The sequence below is a fragment of the Eleutherodactylus coqui genome, chromosome 7 (assembly GCF_035609145.1).
Source record: "Eleutherodactylus coqui strain aEleCoq1 chromosome 7, aEleCoq1.hap1, whole genome shotgun sequence".
Lineage (NCBI taxonomy): Eukaryota > Metazoa > Chordata > Amphibia > Anura > Eleutherodactylidae > Eleutherodactylus > Eleutherodactylus coqui.
Window position 1 is genome coordinate 162,049,644 of NC_089843.1, and position 12,134 is coordinate 162,061,777.

Here is a 12,134-nt window from a genome sequence, read left to right on the forward strand (position 1 = left end):
TAAATATATATATATGTGTGTGTGTGTGTGGTCAGTCACATCTTTATTACTATGAGAGAGCACCAGTGGTGTGTCGGGACTGCGGAGCGTGTCACGATATGGCCGTGTGGTACTGCTGGGAGAGCAGCTCGCTTCCCTCCAGGAACCACCATGCAGCCGCCTCACACCTCGGGGGAGAAAGGGAGAGAAAAAAAAGGAGGGAGGTCACATGAAATGTCTTGTCACCAGCGGAGAAGAAGGACGAGGCTGAAAAGCGTGAAGTTTATTATCCCCCTTCCCCGCAGGACGAGCGGCGTCACTCCCCTCACTCCGACCCCCAGACAATAATAATAATAATGGCAGCCGTGTCCCTGCGGGGGGAGCGGGAGACGTGGCCGCCGCCGCCGCTGCTCTGGAGCTGAGCTGGAGGATTTGCTGTGTGAGGGAAGGGGGGAGGCAGAGGAGGAGGAGGAGGGAGGAGGACTACAGAGAGAGCAGTGCCCGTGTGTGCGCCTCTGATTCCCGGTGTAATTTGCAGCCAATCATCAGTAGGTGTCCACATCCCTGCATCCTCCTCACCTCGGCGCCAATAACTCTCCACCTTCTCTCCTGCCTCCCTCCTTCCCTCTTCTCTCCCCCATCCCCCCTCCTTGCTTCCTCTCCCCTCACCTCCTCCTCCTCCCCTCGCAGCCCCCCCATGCCTCTCAGCCACACGCAGAGAGAGAGAGACTGACTGACTCCCAGGCTGCCTGCTCCCTCCTCCCTCCTCACACACATCGACTGGAAACTGACTGGAGAGCAGCGCACAGGGAGAGCCAGCTCTAGACACACACACACAGAGGGGAGAGCGAGGGACCACCGAGAGACCGGCGGCAGTGGCGGCACAGTCCGCTCCTCCTCTGCCCTTCTACTACCTAGCTCCCCCCCTCCTAGTAGGAAGTAATAAAGTATCCATGTCCTGGCGAGTGTGTCCCTTCTGTCCAAGGTGCAATGTGTGAGGGGAATTAAATGCAGCAGCAGCAGCACAGTGCAAGGTCCTAGTCTCCGCACAGTGGTAAGTACACACATCTTCTTGTCACCCTCCTCCTCCTCCTCTGCCATCATTGCTGTTCGTTGCCCTTTTGTGACTTCATGGTTAAAAGTGCTGCTGGATTCATTTATTAATTAATCTGCCCCTCCCCCCTCTTCCCCTCCTGTGGATGTTAAATGTGACCTTTGATCTCCAGAGCAGACATGGCATATTAACAATCCCTCCCTTGGCAGTGTAGTAATTAAAGAGGGCATCAACTATCTGTTTTACCTCGCCTGGGTACATGCCACCTTCTCCCATTAACTACTTTTTTTGACTTTATCAACACAATTCTTCTCCATCCTCCTCCTCTTCTTCTTCCTCTTCTTCTTCTTCCTCTTCTTCTTGTTATCAGTGTTGGCAATAACTAGTTTCAGAGTCTGCAAGTTTCCACATTACATTATTATTGGCGTGTCAATGTCCCATGCATGCATTTATATATATATCCCCCTCTTGCCTTTAGGTTTTTGGAGGTAGCCTTGTGAGTGTCGGATTTCCTTGATAGAGGGCAACAAGACATTGGTGCTTCCTTCTTGGCAAGGTCTTGCTGGGGATTTCAAGATCCCTATCATTATTATTCCCTTAGGATGCGTCTTCTTAAAATAAAATAAAAAGAAAATAAGAAAAATGTGCGCCTCATCTGTATTTCCTATTTCTTTGCTGCAGGGGATATAATGCCATGTTCTAGTAAGTAAATGCTTCATTAATCTAATTATAGGTTTAATTAGTGGAACTGATAACCGTTCTGAACTTTGAGCATTTGCTTCGCTGAGCAATCCCCCCCTGGTTAAGGAATTTCTACATTATTTAAGGGTTGATTGGAGAGAGGTCGAACTTGACTTTTTCCCCCAAATCATTTGGGAATGCTAATATTGATGATGATGATGATTTGATTGTAAGCTCTGTTGTTTAGAAGCAGATCCTGATACAGGAAAAGTTGGAGGATGCCCCCCTCTTCCCCTATGCTGGGGAGAGACAATGAAGCCCCTGTGGTCGTGTGCAGGTGCCTCTTATTGTCACTGTGTGCTGTCACCAGGGCTGTGTGATTGTAAAGAGCTCAGGCTCGGTACAGCTGCTGGCTCTTAGATAACACCACAAGAATATGAAATTGCCTGACTTATTTTTATCTGGCCCCTTTCTCATCTCTTCTTCCTCTCTCCTTGCCTGGCGTCCGCTCTCCCTCCTTCACATTGCAGGGGCCCACCTCCCCACTCCCCATCATTTAAATGGCTGCTCCAATTGAGACCTGTCCTTGGTACATTGAATTAAGACCCTAGCAGAGCCAGCTGTGCTGGGATTCACACTAATGACCGTCAGACACAGAAGGACACTGTGGCAGCTGGTAGCTCCTATTTTGCCTGCCTTTTTTCTCCCCCTTTAGTGAGGATTGTATACAGGCGGCCTCTCGCTGGCATTGTGCTTACACTCTGATGCATTGTCGACTTTCTCAGCACTTAATTTGCTAATTTCCTGTTCATTTTTCTGTTCAAGCCTTTTTTTTTTGCAGCCTTCCAGCATTTCCTTGCCTTGACAAGACTTTGTTCATGCATTTCATAACATCAAATGCCCTCTGGTTAGAGGTACCATAACCCTTTTCCCCGTCTCCGATTTACATGTCTTTTGATCTCTACTTTCTGTCTCCCTTGGCATTTGTCAACACCCCCAATTTCACTCTCCTCCTCCCCTCTCCCTCTCTTTCTCTCTCCCCCCTTCCCCTCTCTCATCAGTCTCAGGTATTCCATCCAGCTATTAATGCTATTATGCAATTCAATTATGTTCAGGAGGGGTTTGGAATAGGAAGGGGGATTGGAATGATATTTATTAACGTGCTGGAAATGATTTTGACACAATGTATTTATTTCTCTCTCTCTCTTTGCACCTTTTTGGAATGATTCTCTTTGTTTTACTTGGAACAGTTGGCGTTGGTGATAATGCACAAGAAGATGCTCCGTGACAAACTGCTGTCTGCTGAGAAATCACCTACAAAGAAATAAAAAAAGAGCACTGCTGCTTCTTCTATCTCCTTCTTCTCCCCCATTTCACCATCCCAGCCCAAAAAAAAAAAAAAACCGAAATAAAATCAGTTGCTTAGTGAGGCTCTCACCCAAAAATAAAGGTGACTGAATTAAGCAGCTTCGGTGGTTTCCCCCCTCTCTCCCCTCCTACCCCCTTCCACCTACCCTCCTCCGAGATGTCCAATATGAACACTAATGTCTGCGTGGAGAATGGACAGAACCCCGAGGCTGCCGTGCTCCCCAAGGATAACCTGGTGGAGGGGGCTTTGAACAGCCTCATGGATTACAATTCGGAAATGGAACGTTATAGATCATTTGCTACATTTTACAAAACCAATGGTGCGTTCCCCCAGGCTGCTAAGATTGCCAGGATCACCACTCCTATCTTCCCCAGTGCCCGGATTGGCATGTCTCCTTGGAACTGTGATAATGCAATGCTTTGGGGAAGGAAATCAGCAGCTATCAACCCTAATAGGACCAGCATGCACAGAAACGACTCCCAAAGGCTGGGGAAGCCTGGCGGAGCGCCAGAGTCGTTGCAAATGGCAAATAATAATTTCCTTTCCACCTTATCCCCTGAACACTGCAGACCTTTGGCAGGGGAATGCATGAACAAGCTCAAATGCGGCGCCGCTGAAGCAGAGATAATGAATCTCCCCGAACGCGTTGGAACTTTTTCCGCTATTCCGGCTCTAGGGGGCATCTCATTACCTCCAGGGGTCATCGTCATGACAGCCCTTCACTCCCCCGCAGCAGCCTCGGCAGCCGTCACAGACAGTGCGTTTCAAATTGCCAATCTGGCAGACTGCCCGCAGAATAATTCTTCGGGAGCCGGCGGGAACCCTGCCAAGAAGAAGAGGAAAAGGTGTGGGGTCTGTGTGCCCTGCAAGAGGCTCATCAACTGTGGAGTCTGCAGCAGTTGCAGGAACCGCAAAACAGGACACCAGATCTGCAAATTTAGGAAATGTGAAGAGCTTAAGAAAAAACCTGGCACTTCACTAGAGGTCAGAGGAGATGATTCTTTCTTTCCCTGCCTTCCCAGCTCCCTGCTTCCCCCCATCCCTCCACCCCTCCAGTGCTTCTTGTCTGGCTTCAAGACGCACTATCCCTTTTCTGATACCTCCTGCGGCTTGTGAGGTTTTATTATGCACAAGCCAGATGTGAACAGAGAGCTATTGGTGTGTATGTGTGTGTGCTCATAGGCAGCCTGCTGACACTTTCTTGTTTTTTGTTTTTTTTACAACTTTTCCTCACACATAGAAAAAGTATTAACCCTGCACTTGCCAGGGGGGAGAGAGGTACCACAGTGCGTGTGTGTTTTTTTTTTTTTGTTTACTTTTTTTAAAGCCACAGCTACCTGCAGATCTGAATTTCTTTTTCAGTGTCATAAGAATGTATCTGTACCCAGTCCTATTAAATTATACAGAAAATGTTTGTAAAATGTTATTTTTTTTTTTCTTTTTGGTCCTGTTAAAAAGTCCGAACCACTAAAACTTTAATGATGAGTGAAACTTGCAATAAACTTTCTTACACTCAAAAACACTCATGTGCGTGTGTGTATGTGTGAATGTGTTGCTATGAAACAGTTTTCGTACTGATGTGCAATAACGCCTGCTATATTTTGACAGATTTATTAGGTGTTTCTTTTTTTTTCGTTTGTTTTTTACTTTTTGTTTGGATTGTAGCTTGTGTTTTGCTTTTTTTTCCCCATGTGTTTCTTTTATGTGTCAGAACGAGGTAAATTACTGAAACACAGGGGTGCAGAGGCTTAAAAGGACACAAGACCAAAAGTAGCTCCCATTTCTTACCCAAGTTGTATAAGCACTGGATGCACTGCAACTTTAGATTACACCTCACAAGGGGTCTTGATTCTGTGTGGAGCCCTCGATTTAATATATAGGCTAAAAAAAGCTTCCGACGTATATGATTGTGTCCCTAGGGCTCCAATAACTTGACTAAGTGTGTTTTTGGTCTTCACTGGGGTGGTCTGCATTGGCTTATCATCTTATTGTGCAATGGTTTAGGGAAGCATGGCAGGCCGCACTTTCGTATACAGAGGATCACTGCAAAAACGTGTAACGTGGTATGTTTTTTTGCAATGGGACCCTACTGGCGACCTCTGCCCCTGTATGCCCATGCAGTGGCATACGGCTAGTGCCTTCCTTTGGAAGTATACCATACGCTTTAGAAGTTTGGAAACACCCCATGTTTCAAACAGCAAATCACTAGTCAGAAATCTCTGTGGGAGGTTCTGCACCAAGAATGGAAACGTATCTGAAAAGCTTAAAGTTGATCCACCGCGTGCTGCAAGGATACTATGCAGGCAAAGGGTGGATATTTCAAGGTATTTCCAGCTTCCAACAGTCTGAGCTGCTTTTTGTTTTCTTTAGCTCAATAAATAAACTTACATCCCAAAAGATCAATATTTTGGACTACATCTTCCCAATTTCACATTTTAAAGGATCTTTCCAAACTTTGAGAGAGTCTTATACATCAGGGTGTATTCGCACAGGTGAGTTTCCCGCGCAAGTTCCGTCCGATTGTGAATTGGATGAAACTCGCATGTGAAAAGAACACTTATTTCAAACATTCACAAAAGTGATTCTTCTCTCGGACCGATGGTCTAAGATTGAAAAATCGCTGCATATCCTACAATTGCTGGGGGAAATTGCAGGTTTATGAGTGTGATATCTCACTCGCTTGTGTGAATGCACCCTCAGGGAAAATTTTGTACATGTATAGCCGACAAAAGGTTCAGGTGCACAGAGTCTTAGTGTCAAGTTGGTTGTATTTTGCCTCACTAATTGAACTCAAGGGTTAATGTCACTAAATATTAACCATTCAGTTGTTATTAGGCTTATGACGTATGGGGTGAAAAAGCTGAGTCCGCTTTTGCCATAGAAAAACCTGGGAAGGTAGTCTGCTGTATGCAGGCAACCATTTCAGGCTGTGAGAGCCTGGCGGTAGTGTTGTTCAATGGGATTACTGACAGCAAGTCCAGAAATATGGCTGCCCCCATGCTCCCTACTTTACCTCTATACCTCCAGTGCTGCGAACACCAAAGATAGATATATAAATGAGTGATATGAGCAGCTCTTCTTATTAACTTTACTGTTTTCTACTTTAGGTTTAGTGTCCCTTTAACCCTTCTAGATTTTTTTTAAATCTTTGTAATGTAGGCCACGTAGCAAGCACTGCTTCATCACATAGAGATTATGAGTTTGATTAATGTAACTTACTTGCTAGAAACATTCTGCTATTTCTGTTGTAAATGAGACACGGAAGGTTACTCCTTTCATTCATAAATTATCAGCCTCCGACTCATTCAGTAATGAGCTTTGTTTTACGTCTGGTATCACACACTTCCTGCAAGGAGAACGTTGCAGCTGCAGCTATAAGTCAGGTCATTATCAGCATTGCCCATGTACAGCCAGTTCGTGCCCGTAACCTCCACCATTTTTGTGTATGTCGCCTTTTTTTGTACAGCCTAGAGCACCTAAAGATTTTCATATAAGTCTGCATTTAATGTTGTAAGCTAAGTGAACTGGTAATTGTTTTTATTGATATTAATAAAGCCATTGAACTGCTGGAAGTTTCATCTTTTCCCCACCCCACAAAATCAATAGCCCGTTGACAGAATGATTTATTGTGTGCAGCCCTTAGTTTATGTAGGTTTTTATTATAGTTTGCATTGTTTCCTTGCCTGGAAGAAATAATGTCAGTGTACTCTGTGCTGAGGAAAAGTGAGGTATAGGTAATGCTATTGGATTATAAAGTATTACATGTTGAGGTTGATAAATTGGTTGGGCCTATGAGTCTGATGAATTTTTTTCTTTTTTAGAGCCAAGTGAATTACTGGTGTTTTTTTTCCATGAGAAATGGGGGAAATAAAGTTACTTCTTCACCTTTTTGATACCTTATTGTTGTAGGTTATTAGATTTGTAACTAGTAGAGACTGTGGATTGCCCATCGCAACGTGAGCGGTTACAGGAGAGGAAGCCATTTGTAGTTTGGGAATGTATACATGGACTCCAGGCTACCTTTCTTTTTGTGCTTGTTGCTTTTGAAGTGGTTTTATGAAAACTGAGAGTTCTCATAGGTGGTATAACTGCAAGCGATGGCTGTGACATTAGTGGTGCCAAAATACTTTTAGGTCTTACGTAAATAAAGTTTAATCACTGTATAAAGAAAAGTTATGTAACTTTTTAATGTGCTTTGTTTCAAATTCTTGCAACTTTCAAGATCTTTGCTTACTGTCAATAAGGCTACCAACACACTTGCTGCGTATGCGAGTTGCGTCCTAGAGGTTCGAATGCAACTTACGTTGGGCAGCACATAAACACCTGTCCATGTCTTGTCCGCTTCAGGGATGACCCACGCATTTACATGCATTTGCATGTCCTAATTCTTGTTCGTGATGCAGACAAGAATAGACACGTGATGAGTTTTTCACGCAGTTTGTGTCTGCCATTGAATATTATGGGTCCGTAGGCCGACTGTGTGTGATCTGTTTTTTTTGTTTGTTTATTTTTTTCATTAGACGACACACGGAAATTCAGCATTCTGTTGACAGCAAGCAGAGATCTTGAACAGGGCGAGTAATTGACAATGATAAACTGGAAAAATCCCTTTTTAAGGCCTTATTCACATGAACGTTTTATTACGGCTATTTTGCCGCGATTAAACGTAGGCCGAAAATCACTTCCATCTGAAGCATTGGATGCCAATGCATTAGTTCAGATGGGCAATTTCCTGGTGCGTAAAATCGGCCGGCTGGAAAAGAATCTGCGCATATGCTGCAGATTCCAGCGAGCCGCTTTTACGTGCAGCCAGAAAAGATAGGTCTTGTCCTATCTTTGGCTGTGATCAGCTGGCAGTTCCTATAGAGGCCTATAGGAGCTGCTGGCAGGGGGAGGGGGAGGAGTTTAACACAGCTAGCACTGCTAAGCTTTCTCCTCCTCCCTACCCCTCCCTTTTCCAGCAGCTCTCATAGGCTTCTGTGGGAGCTTCTATTGCTGCGATCAGCCGGCAAAGGGAGGGGAAAACAGCTTAGCATCACTAAACTCTCTGCCCCCGGCTGATGGAATTCCGGGCTGAGGCGTATGTGCCAAACCTGGCCGTCTAGGCAAGAAAACACAAGATTTAGACGTGACTTGGTTGTGGCTTTCTCTCATTCATGGACTTTTCAGCCGTGATGCGTGTGAATGAGGCCTAACACTGTGATCGTTATCAGCCGATTGTGCCATTTCAAGGAGGATGATAATGATAATTCTCTGACAGACACATTAGATATGTTGGTCATTGATTTTGAACTATAAAGCGATAGAAAGTCATTTGTATGCGTGCCAATATTTATCCAATTTATTCCTTTATTGCTTATTTTTAAGCAAATATGTGCTGACCTAAAAAAATATTGAGTTGTTTACCATGATTAATCAACATTGTGCGATGCCTATGGCCAACTTAAAACTTGGAAGATGGATTAAAGGGGTTGTCCAGTTGAAAACTATTGGTGGCATATCTTAAGGATAGGTTATCAATAGTAGATTGGCATTGGTCTGTTTACTGGGCCAGTGCATTTATGTACTGAGCCGATTTCTGTAGGAAGGAGACAGCTCTGTTCTTACTGCAGTGGCCAGGCTTGTAGTTTCCAATTAAATGAATGGGAAGTTTGCCTGCAATACCAATATGGCCACTGCAGAGAAAATGGAGATGTCTGCTTCCTGCAGAAATCCGCTCAGGACATAAGCATACCGACCTATGAACAGCTGATAGGCCATCAACCGTTCACAAGTAGATAAGCTCTTTAAGTGAGCACAACCAACTATGTCATATACACGAAACTTAGGAAACTATTAGCTTCTTAGTTCTATTACGGAAGCAGTGTACCTATTTTCATGCCAGTAAGACTATAATTCCAGTCTCTGCCTTATTTAGCCTTTCATACTGACACTGTATAAATCCAAAAGAGGCAATATCATTGTACTTACTCTCCTCTTTTCAAGCCACTTTATTCTATGATTATTGATTTGGAAGGTGATTTAGGTCCATGATTTGAATCCCTATAGTCATAAAGAGCTATACAGGGGGTGGACAAAAATATGGAAACACTATACCAAATTCATGCTTTGTTACTTGGGATTATAAATTGTATTTCAATAAGACATGCAGAGACTGATCTTAAGTGGAGGTAATATGACACAGATGCTGCCGGGCAGAAGTGAACATCTGCCCGAACAACAAGGTCCGATTGGTCAGGGGTTTGAGCCATTCAGCTCCTGTCACCAGCTGGCTCCCAAAACCACTCAGAGCAGGGCAAGAGGTGAAGTAAACACAAATTTGGCAGGAAAGCTCTCAGCCAAGCAGGCAGCTCAGTGCTAATGGTTAAAATCCCATGCATTTCGTACAGTGTTTCCATAATTTTGTCCACCCCCTGTAATTAGAAGGGCTGATGGACTTCACACATGAAGCTTTTCCCATATACCCTATAGTTCTTTGTATGTAACACCTATGATAGTTCCACTTTAAAAGGTGGTTCTCTGTCCTTTTTGGCCAAACTAAAGCCAACAGGACTTCATGGGGTATATGAATACAGCAGCAATGTGGAAGTGCCGTTATATCCTAGTATGGGCAAATGACATATCCAGGGAAGTGGAGGTGGTAGGGGCAGAAGCGAAGACCCTCTGTCAAATACATGACATTTCCTGTGGGCCTGCTTGATATTTGAGATGATATAGGCTTGTCAGAACTCATTACCGTAATCTATATGATTATATGTTAATACGATTGATTATGGCTTAACACTGCAGGGCTGTTATATGGTGCAGGTGTTACAGAAGGTACGTCAAGCAAGACTTCTTATTATACAGGCTAGGATTTTTTTTGCATCTGTCTGTAAGCATCCTGCTGGCACTTAATAAGTAAAGCCAAATCCCAAAGGCCACTTTTACGTAAATATGACATACCTTACTGAAACCGATGGCCCATTAACTTCTAAGTAAATCCAGAGCAGTCATCCTAGCCACTGCAGTAAAAAAAAACTGAATTAGGCAGTGTGCTTGAGCCACTAAATGCCCAGCCTCCCAGGCTGTAATCCCTCATCCAGATGTTAGCGGTGCCAGCATGGTGGTCCGCCGCCGTACACGCTCTGCTGTTTAATAAAGCTACCGTTGCTTTGGAGGAATGTGGCTTTTCACTACCAGAGCACAACTTTTAATAAATCTTAAGCTGATCTTAATTTGTTGTTGCAGTGATCCTAAAAAACAAGTCGGTGGGATTTCTGCCTCTAAGTATTTATTATTACCAGGAACACTGAAATCCCCTGTGTACTAGTTACTGAAACAGGGGGGTATGTGCGCAGCAGCCATGATTAATGCTCATTCACAGGCAAAAATGCAGTCCAGGTGGGCAGACTTGTAAATAAAAAGTCCCGCATGCAGCGCTATTACTTGCGGTATGTTGTGCCGGATCTGCGATGGAACCTCTGTGAAAGCGGCCAGGCTTGGTTTACCATTCACCGCACTGTTTTACAGTTGTGTGTACAAGTTACAGGACTTTGAGATACTTAGTATCAGTTTTTAGAAACAAAAACAAACACTATAATACTTGATACATTCTTTGCAAACATTTCTACAGCTGCAGAATCTGTTCCATAGTTCTGAAAGGGGTTGTTTCTGCGGCAGGTACATTGGTTTTTACAATCCCCATCCAGATGGCTGGGGCAATTGCAGAATTTCTGCACCAAGTTTGCTGCATCTACTCTTAGCCATTGAGTTTCTCTCTTCTATTAAGTTGTTTCTCAATTACATCTGCATGTGTTAGGAGAGAGCGCCTTGTGAGAGTTGACATTGTCCTGGATTTGAAATTTTTTTTCTCCCCCCCCCCCAGAAATAGCGCCACTGTTCTCTATGGGTTGTGTCTGGTATTGCAGGTAATCAATACTTGAGTGAATGTGGCTGAGCTGCAATACTAGACACAACCCAGGGAGAAAAGTAGTACGACTTCTGAAAAAAGTAGTCCTTTTTTCTACTATCAGATAACCTCTTTTTAAGATATGGTTATACAGAATTGTAGTTTGTTTCCCAGAACGATGGCCTCCGTTTGAGTTTTTATGGTGGTTGTTCCCAGGTATTGCTAGATGCCTATACTCAGTGGTATGGTAGAGGGGGTATGCATATTTTAAGTGACCCTCTGGTTTCAGGACAGAAATCTGTGAGGCGGGAGGGGGGGGGGGGGGGATGTTATCTGCAATTATTTGCCTTTGCTGTCCTTCTGCTCCTTCGGTTTTGGGTCCTCTTTTAGGTTGTCCATGAAGGCCGATGCAATCTTCGTACTACCTAATCACCATAGCGCATTGGTAGTGCTCATGTGATCATTACTTTCCAGTCCTAGAACAGTGCGTTAGGTAGATAGAAAATTACTGCAGACATGTTAGACAACTGAAAACTGTAGGAGTGGAGGTTATATACCCCCCGCCCCTCCTGTGTCGGGAAAGCGGGTGCTTTAAATAGGTTTGTCAGTCAGAAGAACTGCAAAAGCTGTGTATGATGGCGACTACTATTGATGTCACCCATCATCCCCCTTCCTTAGTTTCTAGCAAAGGAAGTGAAGGATTTAAGCAACATTTACAAATAATGAAAGTCACGTAAAATTCCTTCAAGCCAATAAAAATACGCGATAACCGTTACGTTTAAAAGCAAAGCCATTGTGCGCTATTTGTTTACTCTTCGTGTGAAGCACTGAGCAAGAAGTGTGTGATTCTTAGCGGTGATCTGCCTGTCTAAGCGCTCTGCACGAGCGCGAACAACCAACAATGGCGTCACGCACTCTTTTAGGCGACAGTCGTCCCATATAAATGGGGCCTTATATTATACCTGTATTTTTATATGGTAAATGCTCTTATGGTCTTAGATAACGAGGTTTATTCAAATGACACATTAGACTATTTGTTTATCAGTTCCTTACGGTTCCTGAAATCCCTGCTTGCTGTCAGTGTATGGAGATATTTTATAAATTGCTGTGGCTAAATTTACACAGGTTAGCATGATATTGAGCCGAGAAACTCTGTCCAA

At 44.0% G+C, this 12,134-nt stretch overlaps 1 protein-coding gene across 5 annotated transcripts in view; it reads left to right on the forward strand.

Moving 5' to 3' along the window:
- The first annotated feature begins 636 nt into the window (after positions 1-636).
- The window catches only part of CXXC4 (CXXC finger protein 4), a 133,340-nt gene continuing 121,842 nt past the window's right edge, over positions 637-12,134 (forward strand). For 2 of the 5 annotated variants that reach the window (XM_066573923.1, XM_066573924.1), the window contains exons 1-2: positions 637-1,033; positions 2,965-4,067. In XM_066573923.1, coding sequence (XP_066430020.1) covers positions 3,240-4,067 — 828 coding nt within the window. In that variant the 5' untranslated portion in view covers positions 637-1,033; positions 2,965-3,239. Of the gene's footprint in view, positions 1,034-2,964; positions 4,685-12,134 lie in introns of those variants that run through there. The other 3 variants (XM_066573926.1, XM_066573922.1, XM_066573925.1) reach the window with 3 other exon arrangements.